The sequence below is a fragment of the Mercenaria mercenaria genome, chromosome 3 (genome assembly GCF_021730395.1).
Source record: "Mercenaria mercenaria strain notata chromosome 3, MADL_Memer_1, whole genome shotgun sequence".
Classification (NCBI taxonomy): Eukaryota; Metazoa; Mollusca; class Bivalvia; order Venerida; family Veneridae; genus Mercenaria; species Mercenaria mercenaria.
The window spans coordinates 4469969-4489685 of record NC_069363.1 but is presented as its reverse complement, the minus strand read 5'-3'; the positions used below and the strand labels follow the sequence as shown (position 1 = coordinate 4489685).

At 35.7% G+C, this 19717-nt stretch overlaps 1 protein-coding gene and 1 long non-coding RNA gene across 3 annotated transcripts in view; one reads left to right on the top strand and one right to left on the bottom strand.

Moving 5' to 3' along the window:
* LOC123525550 (ATP-binding cassette sub-family A member 2-like) overlaps nucleotides 1-19717 on the bottom strand; it is a 99545-nt gene that overhangs the window by 8064 nt on the left and 71764 nt on the right. For both annotated transcript variants that reach the window (XM_045304683.2, XM_053537762.1), the window contains exons 38-48: nucleotides 19212-19335; nucleotides 18448-18580; nucleotides 16421-16544; nucleotides 11784-11855; nucleotides 11085-11191; nucleotides 10284-10425; nucleotides 9855-9989; nucleotides 8329-8432; nucleotides 7358-7488; nucleotides 5036-5247; nucleotides 3078-3305 (exon numbers count right to left, since the gene is read on the bottom strand). In XM_045304683.2, coding sequence (XP_045160618.2) covers nucleotides 3078-3305; nucleotides 5036-5247; nucleotides 7358-7488; nucleotides 8329-8432; nucleotides 9855-9989; nucleotides 10284-10425; nucleotides 11085-11191; nucleotides 11784-11855; nucleotides 16421-16544; nucleotides 18448-18580; nucleotides 19212-19335 — 1512 coding nt within the window. The remainder of the gene's footprint in view (nucleotides 1-3077; nucleotides 3306-5035; nucleotides 5248-7357; nucleotides 7489-8328; nucleotides 8433-9854; nucleotides 9990-10283; nucleotides 10426-11084; nucleotides 11192-11783; nucleotides 11856-16420; nucleotides 16545-18447; nucleotides 18581-19211; nucleotides 19336-19717) is intronic.
* LOC128555470 (uncharacterized) lies at nucleotides 14792-16351 on the top strand. Its single transcript, XR_008370081.1, has 2 exons — nucleotides 14792-15109; nucleotides 15893-16351. It is a non-coding gene; the product is annotated as an uncharacterized LOC128555470 (long non-coding RNA).

Here is a 19717-nt window from a genome sequence, read left to right as displayed (position 1 = left end):
ACAATATTTTCATTTTTTCCCAACTTTCTGTGAAGTCTTCCTCAATTTTCTTCATTAAACACACTTTTATGAATGTTGCAAGTACAGTATAATATAGAATTAAGTTCACTATCCTTCCCACGGATGGGTTCGTTTAGTTATTATCTTACCTTTAAACGAAAAGAAATATGCAAGAATGTTCTTTTGCAAGAACATAATTCCTTTAAGTCTTTAAGAATTACATAAAAATATAATATTAACACTTCCTACATTAACATAAATAAACCTCTGATTACCTTTGGGTATCAAACTGTTACTGTAAAATCATTAATTTTGTAGGCATCAAATTTCATGGTTTTGGCCAAAATAGCTATTTTGTTTGCTGATTTTATCTTTAGCGGATAAAATGAATATAATTTTACATGACCATTGGAATTTAATTTCCAGTATTTTTGATGCAATTGCTAAATCCATGAAAATAAGTCCCCTATGAATATTAATGATTTCACAGTATTCATCATAATATATCCAACATCTAAGAATACTTCTCTCTTTGTGGAGAATAATGACAGACAACACTACATGAGTAACTGTACAAGCCATCTTTGAGCACCGTAGATTGGGTAATTTTATCATAGGTTTTATATAGTGATTTCATGGATAGTATTCCCATTTCCAGTTAAGAATTTTCAAGAAATGGGCATGCCTGTGTTTTAGGACATAATACTCGTAAATAATTTGAATCTGTGAGTAGTACACTATTATTCGCAAATATCATGGAAAATTTTACCAAGTCTACAGTAACTCGGTGAGTCCATCTATTCTAAGCAGTGGTCATACCTTACAAAAAGATACCCCCAACCCACGCCCCCCTCCAAAAAAAGCACACACACAAAAAAAACAACACAACTTTCCTGTCTATGCAAAAGTCTGTCTATATTGTAACTATATCAAAAGTATTTACAAATGAAAAATAAACAACAAAGATCAACTTACCACTTATATTTACATTTATTGACCATGCACATGCTATAACACTCTACATGGGAAAAGCAAAATGAAAGATGGCAATATTGTTTAATCTTTCATGGTGTTGGTCAAAAGCGGGTATATTTTCTGAATACATTAGTTAGTGTGTTTTATATCATACAGCTGATATAAATGAAAAGCAGATTGAGGCTTGCTCTAAAATAGATAGGATCTATGTTCAAAGTTCTCCTTTTTTCAAAACCTACCTGCTTGCAAGGAAAAATTAAAGCATTGACAAAAAAAACCCAAAACAACTATAGTTACTTCCTGATAGCTTTTAAACCAATGAAAAATATATCCAACTTCTCGCAATGTCCTCAGTGTTTTTAGCAGTTGCAACATGTATTTATTAACATAAAACAGCATCAAACTAGTGTAGTAATCAGTAATGAACAGAACTGGCCATTGTGGTTTTGTTTTTTATGTCATCATAAGTTCCCCATAAATATTTAATTATTTCACAGTATCTACAATATACACTTTAAGCATACCCCAACATGATTTAAAAGTAATCAGAAGCATTACTGTGTTAACAGGTATTGGAAGCCTTGTCCTTGGAAGTAATAGATGTAATCTAGAAGACTTGTTACACATACAGGGCTTGACTTTTAACTTTGAAGAGCACTTGCCCATAGGGCAGCTTTTTTTTTTGCCAAGATATAACTTAAATACCTGTGATGTGGTTTGCATTTTAAAGCCATGAAAACTATTTGAAATGCAAAGTCCATAGCTGACATTCATCAAATTTTGCTGGTACTTAAGATATTTGTAATTCAAGTTCATAACTTAGCATTTTTGCCATATTCTAGATTAGTAAATTGTTTTTGAAATTGTTTACGTATAAATGAGATTATAAAATTGATCCTCTCAAGGAAAACATATGAATGAATATGATGATGATGTTTGTAAAACATAATATTCTTTTAAAATAATTCAATAATTAATATGAAGAAATAACATGATTTCTTGAATTTATAGGGACCTGAAGTCCTTGGCCAGCAATTCAGTACTATTTTTTTGCCTGCCTGACTCCACTTTTTCCTGCCATGTACAATCTGGCAGTCCTTAACATCAAGCCCAGATGCAGAAAAAGCAAATTATATATAGATGTGCTGTTTGTGTTGAGTAAAGTGTACAGTTCAGAACAGTGGCAAGCTTTTTGTCATATCTTTGGAAAGAACAGTTTTTCCTTACTTATTATTCTATGGAACTTAATCAGTGCTTCAGCCCAATGTGACAATGAGTATGTCCCTTTAAAAGATTTAATATGAAATAAGGCACTGTCTCAATCAGGAATTGTGTGTGTGTTCGGGTTCAACGTCTTTCTCAACAATTTTTCAGTCATATGAACGACAGGAATCAGGAATTGATCCAACTTCAACTCATCCCTTAACATCAGAAAGGAATTGCCTTATGACGGCATGGACCGAAGTACACATTTTTCAAGTCGACAGTAAGTATCTCATTCGGTATATCGCTTGTTATCGTAAAGGGATCAGTCCCGATTTTCGTTGCTTCACACAGGATCAATTCCCTATCATTTTAAAGGCAGATTTTGGAATAAAAACAACACTGCCTATATTTGTACTGACGTGTAAGACGTTGCGGTTCAGACAAGTTATGTGGACGCTTATTAGGCACAAGGAAAAAGTGTATTCTTCCAAAAATTCCAAAGTCAGACGCTCTATGCAGGCGCCGGAAGTACACATTTTTTAATTCGATAGTATGTATCTCATAAGGTATATCGCATGTTACCATAGAGGGACTGATCCCAATTTCCGTCTCAAAGCAACAAAATTTGGCAGTAGTTGATTCCCTATTACCGAATATTCTGACAATTGGCTCCAGCCAGCAGACATAAATGCTTTTTCCATACGATGACAGATTCCCATGTGTATCACTATAAATGCCATAATCTTGCCACTGATCTCAACAGTGATGGGACAGAAGAAAATCTAAATACCAGTATCCCATTCCAGTTGTAAGAGCCATGCAAACACACCACATCCATATTGCAGTTTTCATATCCAGATACAGGTATACTGCAAGATTTAACTTACTGTACTTACCCCACGTCCATCAAAGCTCAACAATGGAACATCATCTTCCAATTCAAGTTGAGAATCTGACACATTTACCTCCCTTATAAGATCTTCATCAAAGTCGTCTGCTAATCCTGATGAAGAAGTTGAAGACACAGCACGAGTTCTCTGTGGATGTTCGCATGCGTCTGTTGGTAATTCAACGCCACTTTCTTCGACAATCTCAACTTGTTGTTTTACAAAGTTTATAAATACCTACAAAAAATAATTTCATAAAAATATAAAAGAATATAAAGAAATTCAGTAAAAAAGGTCTTCAGGGACTAACTGTTATAAATAACTGGATAAATATTAATTCCTAATAGATTTTTGTGAAGACAACATTATCATGTTTTATTCAGGAACAAGAGCTGTCACTATTGGTGACAAATGCCCCCGAAGTAGGCCCAAGAATGCCACAGTTGTATTCGCAAAAATGTCACATATCATTTTGTGACCCTGAACTAACAGGCCTTGGTCATAAGTGTGACATATCTTCTCAATATGGTTAACATTTGTGTCAGATTATTTTCAAATCCCTTGATAAATGGCAATTACGGACCAGACAAGAAACACCTTTGACTTCTAAGTGTGACCTTGACCTTGGAGCTAGGGGTCTGGATCTTGCAAACGACACCTCATCTCATTATAGGGAACATTTATGCCAAGTAATTTCAAAATCCCTTCATCAATGGCAGAGTTATGGACCGGACAAGAAACAGACCATGTTAACCTTTGACCTCTAAGTGTGACCTTGACCTTGGAGCTAGGGGTCTGGGTCTTGCTCATGACACATCGTCTGATTATGGTGAACATTTATGCCAAGTAATTTCAAAATCCCTTAATGAATGGCAGAGTTATGGACCGGACACGAAACATACCCTGTAAACCTTCGATTTGTAAGTGTGACCTTGACCTTGGAGCTAGGGGTCTGGGTCTTGTGCATGACATGTCATCTCATTATGGTAAACATTTATGCCAAGTTCTTTCAAAATCCCTTCATGGATGGCAGAGTGATGGACCGGACACGAAACAGACCATGTTAACATTTGACCTCTAAGTGTGACCCTGACCTTGAAGCCAGGGGTCTTGGTCTTGCGCATGACACTTCATCTCATTATGGTGAACATTTATGCCAAGTTATTTCAAAATCCCTTTATGGATGAAAGAGTTACAGCCCGGACAAGAATTTACCGGACACACGCACGCACGGACAGTGCGATTTTAATATGGCCACCTTCAGGGGCATAAAAAATAAATACATTCAGAAGGGATCCTTACTGGTACTTTCCTTGTTGCAATCTTAGTTACAAATGTACACATCTGAATAATGAGAGAGCAATCATTAATTTATTATAACCTGTTAGTGACATCGTATTAGAAAAGCTTTCAACTAAGTGGTAGTATTTGAGAAAAGCTTATGTATCCCTCCTTATGCATTTAATCTTATATAGGCAGTCTTTTTTATGAAAAAGATCATGGTACTGATTACTCCTATGAAGTTTAATATAAATCCAACCAACAGTTTCAGAGAAACAGTCAAAGATAGCTTTAAAGGGACCAAAACTCTGCAAAAAGAATCCATGTGGAATGTTTTACAGAAATGCCAAACAAGGCTTTATATCACTCACTCCTGTGAAGTTTCGATGAAATCTGGATGGAAGTTTTGAAGACAAAGCACAGACAATAAGCTCTACATAGACTTTATGTATAATAATCAAAGGGCCAGAACTCAAAAATCATTCAACAACAAAACCTGTAGTATATGTGCAACAGGGCTTGGTATTGATCATAACTATGAAATTTCATTCAAAGACCACCAATAGTATACACAATGTAGTTTGGATAAATTTTATTCAAAAATGACATTTAAAGAGGCCATAACTCCTCTAAAGATGATCAAATTGGGATGTCCTGACTCCTTAGCATGAGTATGGGATACTTACATTATCCAGAGTATTTTGACTAACAGAGTAGTCTTCTATATTTAAATCTTTTTGAGCCTCTTCAAGTTTGGAGAATACATAAGACAGAGAGAGATCTTGACACTTCATTTCAAACTGTAGTAGATTATAATGGCACTCCTTGATCACAGCCTCAGGAAAATTGTGCTTTACAAATCTTTGGGCTTGCCGTTGAGATCGTTCAAAATCAGGTCCTGAAATTACAATGTAGATTTCATTATCAGTTTTTACATTGTTAGGTTTACCTGTAAGTTGATGTCCCTGAGAAGAAAATTCTGCTCTACACAATCATTCACAAATCTCACCAAATTTAAAGGGCAGCTGTTAAACCAAGAGGCATGTGTTCGAGCTGCACCGGACTTCCAACTGCACCTTCTCAGATGTCACCAGCGCTGGTTTTGCCAGATAGCCAGCTAATGAAGGATTCAAATCAGAGCCTTGAAAGCTTTTATCACAATCAAGCTAAAATATTGAATTATATAAACTCAACTAACAAATTTGAACCCAGCCACTCAGTTTGATCCACATACTGAAAATTCGGGCAATAAGTTTGTTTGTTTGCTTTTGGTTTAACGCCGTTTTTCAACAGTATTTCAGTCATGTAACGGCGGGCACTTAACCTTACCAGTGTTCCTGGATTCTGTACCAGTACAAACCTGTTCTCCGCAAGTAACTGCCAACTTCCCCACGTGAATCAGAGGTGGAGGACTAATAATTTCAGACACAATGTCATTTATCAAATAGTCACGGAGAACATACGCCCCGCCCGAGGATCGAACTCACGACCCCGCGATCTGTAGACCGACGCTCTACCTACTGAGCTAAGCGGGCGGGTCTCGGGCAATAAGTAGTTGATATGCTTTCTACATGAAATAAAAATACATCTCTATGTATCTCCAGTTTAACATGGATTCTATTAACAAACAAAATTAAAGCAAATGTATGGTGTCAGAGGCACATTGGTAAGCAGGCATGAACACAATGCTTGTGATGTGAGTTCTGTTCCCAGGTGGAAACTCGTAACCAATACCCCTACTGATGTCCAGTGCCGAGTCAGTGCTTAAATTGATACTGTTTCCAGCAGTATTAGCCAATGATCTGTCATGGTCTGGGCTAGAAGTAAGCTGTTCCATCTTTGCCAGATGTAGACTACCCACATTAAATAAGACACATTTTTTATGAAGATTAAAATACTGATGTAATACTAGAGCTATCACTAAAGGTGATGAATTTACCCCCCGCATGCACTGACACAGTAAATTGCAATTTGACGCACACAAGATTGCATAATTATGGGGACTGTATGTATATAGACTGTATGTATACAGTATAGTAACAAAAAACAAAGTCCCATAACTATGCAGAATATTTATCTAAAAGAATGTAACATGCACCATGCACAACTAGGGTTGGTACTGATCACTTGTGTGAAGTTTCATTAAATTGTGTGCAAGGGTTTGGTAGATTAGGCACGCACAAGATTGCATATGCAGACTGTATGTACATAGTATGTTAACAAGAAACAAAGTCCCATAACTCTGCAATTTTTGTCGCTGAAAGAACCTAACATGCCCCATGCACAACTACTGTTGTTACTGATCACTTGTGTGAAGTTTTATTAAATTGTGTCAAGGGGATGAGGAGAGATGGTGCGCACAAGATTGTGTCTATGTATATAGTATAGTAACAAAAAAACAAAGTCCCATAACTCTGCAAATTTTTTTTCTTAAAGAACCTAACATGCCCCATTCACAACTACTGTTGTTACTGATCACTTGTGTGAAGTTTCATTAAATTGTGTGCAAGGGGATGACGAGAGATGGTGCGCACAAGATTGTGTCTATGTATATAGTATAGTAACAAAAAAACAAAGTCCCATAACTCTGCAATTTTTTTTCTAAAAGAACCTAACATGCCCCATGCAAAACTACTGTTGGTACTGATCACTTGTGTGAAGTTTCATTAAATTGTGTCAAGGGGATGAGGAGAGATGGTGCGCACAAGATTGTTTCTATGTATATAGTAACAAAAAAACAAAGTCCCATAACTATGCAAATGTTTTTTCTAAAAGAACCTAACATGCCCCATGCACAACTACTGTTGGTACTGATCACTTATGTGAAGTTTCATTAAATTCTGTCAAGGGGATAAGGAGAGATGGTGCGCACAAGATTGCGTCTACGGACAGAGACGGACAGACGGACGGACAGACAGACAGACAGACAGACAGACAACCTGAAACCAGTATACCCCCCCCCCCTTACAACTTTGTTGTCGGGGGGTACAATAAAGACTAGCTGATACCTTTGAGTCGTAAACTGAGAGTGTAACCATCTCCGTATTTATTTTTCAGATGCTGTATACTGCCTAGGCACTTGAATTTCCCATTTACCATAATCGCCAACCTTGTACACAGAGCTTCACACTCCTCCATACTGAAAAAATAGATCACACAATATCAATCTACTAGAACTTTTAAGTCAGGCAGTTTTCTAGCTTTCACAAATTCTAGTCACACAAACAAGAGCTGTCACTAATAGTGACAAATGCCCCCGCAGCACCTTGACCTTTGACCTGGTGACCTTGACCTTTGACCTGGTGACCCCAAAGTCAGTAGGGGTCGTGTGGGTGCAGTGGTTCATGAGTAAAGTGCCTTCATGCAAAAAGTTAACGTTGTGACGAACGAACTAACGAACTAACGGACAGTTGAAAACTAATATGCCTCCCTTCGGGGGCATAAAAAAGCTCTAAAAGTATATTCACTATGTATATCTACATTTAACTAACATAACTATAGCTAAATGCTGGTATGTAAATCCTAACTTCATAAATGAAAGACATGAAGCAAAAAACCAACAAAGTAGCAGTCCAGTATGAATTCCAAAGCACAAAGATATAAAACTGAATTAATCATTACCATGCTAGACCTGATTCTGTCTTTGCGACCAGTGTAGATCATGATCAGCCTGCACATCCGAACAGGCTGATCAAGATCTGCACTGTTCGCCATTCAGTCAGTATCTTTTTGGTAAGCACCCCTTTAGACAGATAATGGTACTGTCCAAATTAAAAGATGGACAAGCTCATTATATAAATTTAGCAGGGTAAGGTTTAAAAGACAAGTCTCAAAACTCCACTATCTGACTGGATGCTTCACAGTACAAATTTGAACTTGATCACTGGCAAGGATGCAATCTGAGACTGATATCCAAAGTAAGTGTTACAACTTTTGATGTATAAAATATATATAAATTAAATTTTTATAAAGTTCTCACCTATGAGAAGTAAGGATGACAGAGCGACCATCTTTGATAAGACTAAGTATGAGGTCCCACAGAAAACGTCTGGAATGAGGGTCCATACCTGTAGTTGGCTCATCCTGGTTTGTATAAAATGGTTCAAAATATAAATTACCAAATCATGTAAGCTTGGAAATATGCTCAAAAGTATCAATATAACTTAGGATCAACCTAAGGTAATATACATAATTCCATTGGCCATTCAGTGACCTTTTAGCTTCAACAGTGGAGAAAGACACTGGGTACTTCTTTCAACAATATTTCAAGCAAGGGAAGAAAGAAAGAAAACAAAGGAAAATTCAGAATTTTCTACAAGCTAGCTCAACAACTTTCTCAATGACAGTAATTAATACTGATAATATATTTTTAACAAGGCAGTCTGAAAGACAGCTAAATGCCCCGCCACTGCTATGGATAGTGAAAGGGTAAACCTTTGACCTTTAGCTGTGACCTTGACCTTGAACTGACATGGCTGATCATGAATTCTGCAAAATGTCTTGATGAGGTGATCATTTGACCCGAGTTTCATGAAAATCCTTCAAGGGGTTTAGGAGGTACAGAGCTCAAACCTTTGACCTTGAGTTGTGACCTTGACCTTGAGCTGACATGGCTGACTCATGAGTTCTTGATGAGGTGATCATTTGACCCAAGTTTGATGAAAATCCTTCAAGGGGTTTATGAGATACTGAGTGGACACAAAATGGAAGGCTCAAACCTTTGATCCTAAGTGACCTTGAGCCAGCATGGCTGACTCATAAGTTCTGCACATCGTTTTGATGAGGTGATCATTTGACCCAAGTTTTATAAAATTCCTTCAAGGGGTTTAGGAGATATAGAGCGGACACAAAATGGAAGGCTAAAACCTTTGACCATAAGTTGTGACCTTGACCTTGAGCCGGCATGGCTGACTCATGGGTTCTGCACATCGTCTTGATGAGGTGATCATTTTACCCGAGTTTTATATAATTCCTTCAAGGGGTTTAGGAGATATAGAGCAGACACAAAATGGAAGGCTCAAACCTTTGACCTTGAGTTGTGACCTTGACCTTAAGCCGACAAGGCTGACTCATGGGTTCTGCACATCGTCTTGATGAAGTAATCATTTGACCCAAGTTTCATGAAAATCCTTCAAGGGGTTTAGGAGATATGGAGCGGACACGAAAGTGTTATGGACAGACGGACGAAGACCATTCCTATGAAAGCTAAAGCAGTACACCTGCCACAACTATAAGTAACAAACTGCTGTAGACAAAATATCAGTGGTTGGTGTCCTGTATGAAGGTACTGCTAACTGTGGACAGTTTTCTACACCTATCAAAAATATTAGTGGTGGATATTCTATATGAGGGCGACAGAAGTAGGTAGTTCACTTGATATACATTGATATTAGTCGTGAATGTCCTATAAGAGTTTTAGCAGAGGACAATTTCTTAGACTTATCATAAATATTAGTGGTGAATGTACTATGAGGGTAAAAGCAGCGAATATTTTCCTATACTTACCAGAAATATTAGTGGTGGATGTCCTATGAGAGCTATAGCAGTGGATAGTTTTCTTTTATTGCCGCCACTGTATGTGCCTGCAGGTCTGTTCTGGTATTGGGATAAACATAATTTCTTCAGAGCCCACTCTACAATCTGTGAAAAATGGTTTATAATATTCAGATTTTTTCAAAAATATTTCAGAAGAACAAAAGCTAAGTAAAACACATATGCCCTGAAAACTGACTAATAATTTCAGGCTATTTTATCAAGATTTCTTTTCCAATTTTTATCATACTATTCAATTTTATATACTTCTCTGGCATTGGTTACGTAAAAGTTTCCAATCAAGCTTTTATATCAATATGTTATTTGTTTTATTTGTGAGAATTAAAATTTCTACATAATAATAATAATATATAATAATCCTGTAAATGTATAGTTAAATACCTGAGCCTCCTCGGATGGAGGCACCCCTCTCAGCCTGCTGTATAGCTGTATATGTTCTCGTGCAGTTAGTTCATCAAACAAAGCATCAAACTGGGGACAATACCCTATATTCTGCTGTACCTTCAACATGTCCTTTGATATACTGAAATTATACAAAATAGTTGAATAAATATATTCTACTTCTGTCATCTCTGAGTAACCTAGAACAAAAATACCTTTCATGTAAGACTTCCATTATGGGTAACTGTTATTTGTGGGTGATTTATTTTGAAAAATTTCCTAGCTGTTTTAATATTTTTGCAGATTTTCTTAAATCTTGGACTTTTATAGCATAGATAATAAAATCTGGAAAGTAGTCTCAGTTCACTATCATAAATTTTCACCATCTTTTCTTTCATTATAACTATCAATTTTGTTCACTTTCATTCTTGTTTATTATTAATCTTTTTAACTACCATTTTCGTCCTAAATTCCAATACTTTTGTTTACCATCTTCACTATCATTTTTGTTGACCAACACTCCTATTTACCGTGTTCACAATCATTCTTGTTCATTATCATTCTTGTTTATTATGTTCATCATGATTCTCATTTGTCATATTCATTATCATACTTCTTCACTATCATTCTTGTTTATTATATTCATAGTCATTCTTGTTTATCAGGTTCATTATCATTCTTGTTCACTATCACTCTTGTCTACCATGTTCATTATCATTTCTGTACACTATCACTCTTGTCTACCATGTTCATTATAATTTCTGTACACTATCACTCTTGTTTACTATTATTGAGTATTACCTGTATCTGTTGAGGTGGGCATCACCAGCAGTAGGTCTCAAATCTCCCGTCAACATCTTGAATGTGGTTGTCTTTCCTGCCCCATTTACACCAAGCAAACCAAAACACTGAAATATAATACCACATTGTTTAACTCTCTTCTTTACAGCATTCTCCATTAATCATACTTACAATCAGTTCATAAAAAATAGGAAAAATTACTTTTTTAACATCACATCAACATAATAATACGTCATATGGTGTCTCTCCAGCTTTTAATGAAGAAGGAAGATCCCAGGTGCCCCTCTGGAGATAATTTCATCAAGCACTTAGGAAAAATATCTAACTTTAAGTATGACTGCTTGATAGCATCCTTGCAGGAAAGAATTCTATACCCCATGCGAGGTTTCTTAGCCAAAACGGTGAGGGGCCAGTGACCTTCTATGTCAGTGACTTTAACCACTCTGTCACACAATATTTTTATCGGAGGATTTTTTTTCAAACATCATCAAATATGACTAATAAGAATATTGGTAAGAGTATATAAGATATTATAATTAGAATGTAATTTCACTTTTTCAAAATTCAAATTTAATTTTGATAATGTATAAACATTATCCTAGCATTTTACTGACAGATTTGCAATTATAAAGCTTCTATCAAACATCTAAAACTTGTCAACTGACTATGACTTATATATTATGCATTAAATATAATTACCTCTCCTTCTGGTACACCAATACACAGTTTATCAACAGCAAGATGGTGGCCCAACTTTCTAGTTTTGTAAACCTGCAATAGTTAAAATAAAAGAAGTTTCAGAGAAATATTCTGAAAAGTTTAAGTATCAAATTTAAAAAAAACTCTAACACTGACTTTCCTATCTGACATCACAATAAGCTGTTTTACCTTTACAGGAGAAGGATTTGTGAATCTCTATTGCTTAGATTTGCTTGAAAAGTCGTTATATACTAAGATTTCATTTTCTTCTAACTGTGAAATCCTTCATACCAGCCTCCATTAACCTTTCTTTTTCAGTTCCAAACTTGTTAACTCCAAATAACTGTATGAAATGTACCATGACCACAACACAGTTCTATGCAGGCCTGGTTCCAGAAATTTTTGACTGGGGGGCACCAGTCTAGAACGAAGATGTCACCGCCAAGGCGCATGTAGTGAGGTACTGGAGGGGGTGCCTTTGCCCATGTTAGGGGAGGTCAGGGGGTCTTCCCCTGGATTTTGTTTTTTGAAATACAGGTATGAAATGGTGTCCTCTGGTGCATTTATTGGTGGGTGTACTCCTCTCACATTAGGGGGGTCAGGGAGCTCTCCCCCTCAAATTTTTTGAAATACAGGCATGAAATGGTGGCCTCTGTTGCAATTTTAGGTCTAAATTTTGAGGTAATGGAGGAGTTACTACACAGGCCCCCTCGGCCCGGCCCTGGATCCGGGCCTGGTATGTGCGATGTTACCTTTAAGCAGTGTAAACTCTGCTACCCTTGTACAAAAAAACATGTCATTATACATGTATAGATTAAATTTTCTTAAAGGCAACACAATCTGTGGAACAGAGAATATATAATCTAATACTGAGCTAATACAAAACAATATCCTTTACAGTGTATTGGACATTGTAAATATATGTATATACAGTTGCTACTGTAGTCTATGTTAACACGGATGTAGAGTGACAAGATGTGTACTGATGATAGACTGTCTTCTTTTTGAATTATAGATATATCAAGATAAGTAGGTAGGAATTAAAATTACAGTAACCTGTGGGCAACAGTACACATTGCAGTGGGTATACAGATAAACAAGAGATCACAGAGTGATCTTGGCGCCCACCACTGAGCCATTTTTGAGTGTTCCAATTTCAAGACTAGCTGAATGTCAAAATCAAGGTCAAATTTCATTTCAGTACACAACACTATCCATGTGGTCCATGCATGTGGTCCAAATTTGAAAGCTGTAGCTTAAGAAATGTTAAAGTAGGTCACAAGATCAATTTCAAGGTCAAAGTTCATTTCAGTATACAAAACTATGCATGTGCTTCAAATCTGGAGGCTGCAGCTTGAGAAATGTGAAAGTAGGTACTAGGTAAAAGTCAATGTCAAATTTCAATTCAGAACACAAAAATATGCATGTGGTCCAAATTTGAAAGCTGTAGCTTGAGAAATGTTAAAGTAGGTCACAAGATCAATTTCAAGGTCAAAGTTCATTTCAGTATACAAAACTATGCATGTGCTTCAAATCTGGAGGCTGCAGCTTGAGAAATGTGAAAGTAGGTACTAGGTAAAAGTCAATGTCAAATTTCAATTCAGAACACAAAAATATGCATGTGGTCCAAATTTGAAGCCTGTAGCTTGAGAAATGTGCAAGTAGGTCACTAGGTCATTCTGAAGATCAAAGTTCATTTCGGTACACAAAATTATGCACATGGTCCAAATTTGAAGGCTGTAGCTTGAGAAATGTGAAAGTAGGTCACTAGGTCAAAATCAAGGTGAAATTTCATTTCAAAAACACGAAACTATGCATGTGGTCTAAGTTTGAAGCCTGTACCTTCAAAAATGTGAAAGTAGGTCACTAGGTCAATGTCAAGGTCAAAGTTTTTTTCAGTACACAAGACTATGCAAGTGGTCAAAATTTGAATACTGTAGCTTGAGAAATGTGAAAGTAGGTCACTAGGTCAAAATCAAGGTCAACTAAAGACAAGGTTCATCTTGTCACTCAAAACTATACATGTGGTCCAAATTTGAATATTGTAGGTAATTGACGATTTCAAAAGCTTTTCTCTATATAAGTCTATATGAACCATGTGACCCCCGGGGCGGGGCCATATTTGACCCTAGGGGGGATAATTTGAACAAACTTGGTAGAGAACCACTAGATGATGCTACATTACAAATATCAAAGCCCTAGGCTTTGTGGTTTGGACAAGAAGAGTTTCAAAGTTTTTCCCTATATAAGTCCATGTAAACCATATGACCCCCAGGGCGGGGCTACATTTGACCCAAGGGAGGTAATTTGAAAAATCTTAGTAGAAGACCACTAGATGATGTCACATACAAAACATCAAAGCCCTAGGCTCTGTGGTTTTGGACAAGAAGTTTTTCCCTATACAAGTCTATATAAACCATGTGACCCCCGGGGCGGGGCCATAATGGGCAGGGAAATAATTTGAATCATCTTGGCATGATACTTCATACCAAATATCAAAGCCCTAGGCTCTGTGGTTTTGGACAAGAAGATTTTCGAAGTTTTTCCCTATATAAATCTATGTAAATAATAGAAATAAACAAAGGGCCATAACTCACTCAAAAATTGGTGAACCAGTCTGATTTTCAGGGGGACACAACTAGGGTACCAATATATCATTCTGACAAAGTTTGGTCAAAATCCCCCTTGTAGTTTCTGAGGAGATGCGATAACGAGAAATTGTTAACGGACAGACGGACGGAATGATGGACGGACCACGGACGCAGAGTGATTTGAATAGCCATCTGATGATGGTGGGCTAAAAATTGCTACCTGTTCCATCTCTAGATGAGTGTCACAAATTGACATACGGGCCTTATTTTATCTGTATTGTAAATGCAGGTATTGCATCATCTTTTTGTAAATTTTTGAGTTATTGAGGTAAATGTCAGATTTCACGCATAAAATACCTCTCTTGTTTTTCTGTATTTCATAACTTAAATTTCCATGTAAATTTCATTAAATTCTGTTCAGTAATAAGAAAGTTGATATTTTATAAACTTCAGTAATTTATGTTTTTATCCCCAAAACCACTATAATGGGCCTCAAATTGTCAATTTAAATTCGCGCCAAAGTAGTTAGATTCCCCGGCTATATCGTGAATCCCGTGAAAATAGAAATAGTAAGAGCTCACGGCTTAACCGTGAATCCCATGAAATTTAGTATTTGGCGGGACATTATCCTTTAAATAGACTGGACTAGATATGCCTTGCGCACACCACCTTACGACTTTATAGACGAATCTATGTCTGAATTATTTTCTTGCTAGAAATTTATGCTCGATCGAGGTAAGAAATTTATTTGTTAGATTTTTGCATTACGATTTTTATTTGGTAAATTTTTGTTCATTCTACAGAATTCTGTAACATTTACTTTTCGGCATATGATTTTAGCTAGTTTCGGTATGTCAGGATGATTTATTAAATTTTTCAGACTTTTGTAAATTATTTCGAAAGAGGAATCTAAAATGTTTCATTTATATAAGATGTTAAATTTGTACCGAAATTTGTAACATGATAATTGTAAAGCACTGTTTCAAAAACTTATGTCAAACATTTTGTTAATTATGGAACGCCATTACTGCATTGTATTGTTCTGTATAAATCTATATGGCAAGTCTAGCACCATGTATGTAATATATTATTGTAATTTGTAATTGTGTGCCAGTCTATAGCACATCTAATTAATGTCCGTTGTAGTGTATGGCATTAGATATTATATGGATGCCAACTATCATATAACGTTTGATTTATATTGAATTTTGTTAATTTGTAGTTGTAAATAATGGCTGCAGTTTATCATTTCCATTACTATAATGTTTCATCATATACTTTTCATATCTTTTTCATACTTTAACTTTAGTCTTTTAAGTAAGTAATCTTTGTAATAATGGAAGTAATAAGTGACGTATTTTAATCATGTGACGTTTGAACTTAGTAGCACATATGTTTTGTATAAGTAGCACGTATTATTTATGGGAGCCTACGGAGGTATGGTGTACCCAAAGGAGCAGTTTTATGCCCTGACTTATTTGTTTTGCTATGGTGCTTACCATATGTTATATATTTTAGCTTCTTCCGCCAGACGATTTTACCTGGTGATGTCATAACCCGGAAGTACAATGCCCGAGGTTCACTTGTCTTCACTCGCCTGGATGTGATATTCCCAGCGCAGAGCTTTCGTCCCATGGTTGTGCCGTAAACCGCAAAGACGATGATTTTTGTTATCCTCTGAAGTCAGCTCAGGGATGCAATCACCTACCACCATAGGGAGCCAACACGGAATCAACGTATTCACGGTTTAAAGGGACTGTATTTTGAATTTAGAAGCTATGTTTTGTTTGTGCTACTTAAAGTTCACAATTACATTAAAGACCTGTGTCACGTCAGATTAGAATGGACTATAAGAACTTTTGTATCTAGAGATACTGAACTTTTTTTTTTCTTTCTTATAATCAGTTTTTTTTTTCTTTTCATATCTATTCATTGTTAATAATCATCTTATGTAAATAAATTTGTAAATATTGTAAAGGGTGTTGATTTGCTTTGATGGTTACTGTCGCCGGTACGGCCATTCCTGTCACAATGAGAATAAAATACCTTGGTAAGGTTCTCCAGTCTTAGAAGATCATTTTTCCCAGTTCCCCTCAGGATCCTCTTTCTCTCTGCTGCCACGTCTACATCTTCCTCACCTACATTACTCTGCACAAACTTGTCATGTCGCCTAAAATGTGAAAACAAAATTTCTATGTAAAATATTTTTTAAAACACTAAAATACAGGATGTGAATACATTATAAAATGGTGGTAAAACACACAGATTAAAAAAGCTAAATCTGAGGTTTAAATTTTTCAAAAATGCATAAAATAAAATTTTCTTTTGAATTCAAAATCAGCAACTGACTGAAAGATCCATATTCTGCATACTATACTACTTATCTTACATTTCAATTTTAGACATCATGAGATGTTTAGTTGGTTTATTTTGAAATGTGTATATCTGTATATTTATATTTGTGAGGCCTTTCATGCATTTTCTGATGAAAGTCTGTGTTATAAAAAATCAATAAAACGCTGAAAACATGTGACAATACAGAAGTATATTAGCTCAATCTGGTATCTTGTCTTAGTAATCATCAAGTGTAAATGTATTAAAGGAAATTAGAAATTTTCTATCCATCAGCTTTACTTTTTTGAGTTTCCATAAAGTTCATTTTGCTATTTAATCATGAAATTGGAGGGGAATAAATGCAATGAAAGAGAGAAAAAATAAATGGTAGTCAAAAAACTGTTATATGTGTTAAAACAAAAGAGAAATGTCTCCAATTTTTGCATTACAAGAATGAACTTTTTCCTTTAAAAAATCCTGAAATGATCAATGGAAAAACTAGAGAATATAAATCAAGGGTAGAATGGAAAACTATCATATTTCTATCAGTAATAGGGAAACATATCATGGCAGATTCCCCATTATGCTTTCTGCATATATGTTATGAATGATACAGAATATTAAAATGTAAGCATAAAATACTTTAAAAGGAGGCAGGATATATTTTTATAGCTGTTTTATTCTACTTACACCATGAAATGCAAAATTAACACTAAATGGTGTCTGTTAGATTAAAGTTTGATTAGTTCTGAAAAAAGTGAAAAATATGTTGCCGTCCTACTAACCTTGTCTTCAGATACACCTTAGAAAATCACTACTTTTTTAGATTTTTTGTTTGTTTAATCATCATCAGAACTCTCTAGGTAAATGACCCTTGACGATATTTGTCATTTTCTGTTCAGTTATTTATTCTCTGTATGAGACTTTGGTATTCTCCAGTTGTAACGAAAAATCAATTTTCTGTTATGGTCAAAAGATGACAAAATAGTATAAGACAACATGTTATCACTATGAATTTGCCAAATGTCATTATGGACCCATTACCTTAAGGTAAGACCTTACAGTCACGTATCACTGTGAATTTGAGCTTCCTTGTTAGAACCAGGTCAACTGAACAATATGACAACATTTCCAAAATAACTGAGCCGCGCCATGGGAAAATCAACATAGTGGCTTTGCGACCAGCATGGATCCAGACCAGCCTGCGCATCCGCGCAGTCTGGTCAGGATCCATGCTGTTCGCTTTCATAGCCTATAGCAATTACAGAAACCGTTAGCGAACAGCATGGATCCTGACCAGACTGCGCAGATGCGCAGGCTGGTCTGGATCCATGCTGGTCGCAAAGCCACTATGTTGGTTTTCCCATGGAGCGGCTCAACTGTTAAAATTATATTGTGATCTTGTTTTTCATAATGTGAGAACTGTAAGTCAAAACTGTGTATAAAAGAAAAATGGGAAAGTAGAAACTTACCCGAATCTAAACAAGAAATTAGAACAATTCATTTCAGTATACAATGAAGATAATGTCAAGGCTACATATATGATTCATATGATTTGAACTTCAAATCTATGAGAAAAAATGAAATAAAACATCAGATGTTTAAAACGTACTTTCAAAAACTAAGCTATCTTTTTTATTTGTATAAGGAATCATAATGCATTCTTTTTTACTTATATAAGTCAAAATTTGCATATGCTTCACAGATTTTTATATAACATATAAATGAAAAAATCATACCTAGCTTTTATGAAGAACCTGTATTCACATAACAATGTGATCACAAAGAACACAAGACCCATGATAGACATAATGACCAACTTTCTTGTGATCAGATCCCAGCGTAGTGGCGACTGCATCATGTCATACTGACCTAAAATTATACATTATTGAACAAACACTGAAGCTGGGTATGTACATGGGGATCTGATGGTGCACTATGTTGTACACTAGTGCATTTCAAAACAGGCTAATAGTTAAAATGTATGTGGAATCTAAATTTAATTAACTTCAACTTAAAATCTAAAAAAGTATTAAATATACAGCTGACATGTGAAGTCTCAAGTAAGCTGGAATGATGTAACTGTTCATAATTGAAACCATATAATAGTGAGTGTCAGACTTCAATTAATGTTAGTTTAATTGGTTTAATGCTGTTTTTAACTCAAATTCAGTTACGTGATTATGTTAATAAAACCAGTGTTCATGGATTATGTTCCAGCATCGACAAGTTCTCCCAAATAACTTACTTCTCCAAATTACCCAAAACTGGAGGACAAAATCACTTTGGACACTCTGTGTTCTATCAAACCGTTGTAACAGAAAACATAACCTGTTCTAGCAGATGACACTCACCTCTTGATTCGCATTCTAATGTTCTACCTATTAAGCTAACAAGGTCGAGGCACTCTTGCAACGAAACAAAGGTTTGAAAGGTATTGTAGAGTTTAAACTGCAATGTGCAAATTTTCCACTCAATTTATAATAGCTGACAGAAGTCTTACCAGTTTTGAAGTAGAATTCATTTTTATACTGGTTAAAGGCAATGTCCATGAGGCCCCGACCCAGACAATAGTTTGGGAAGATCAGGAAGACATCTTTCATTATCTTGTGTGCTTTATCTAATGCCTGAAAATGTGACAGACCATACATTATCTGTAAATATTTTTTTAGATATAATCAAAATGAGCTAGTTTAGATTAAAACTGAAAGATAATACTGTGATATCAGTAATATTCATGGGGGACTAATTTTCATGGATGTCATGGTTATGTCTGTCAATAAAATTAAATCCCACTGAAAAAGTAAAGTTCCAATTCTTTATCTTGACAAGTGAAAATCAACAAATTCATATCTATGCGAAATAGACCGTTTGGGCAAAACCATGAAATCTTATATGAATGAAATAAAATTAAAATGAATTCACATTACATGAAAACTCAAACAACAAGAGGACCATGATGGTCCTGAATCGCTCACCTCTTCCCACATGACCCAGTTTTGAGTATGA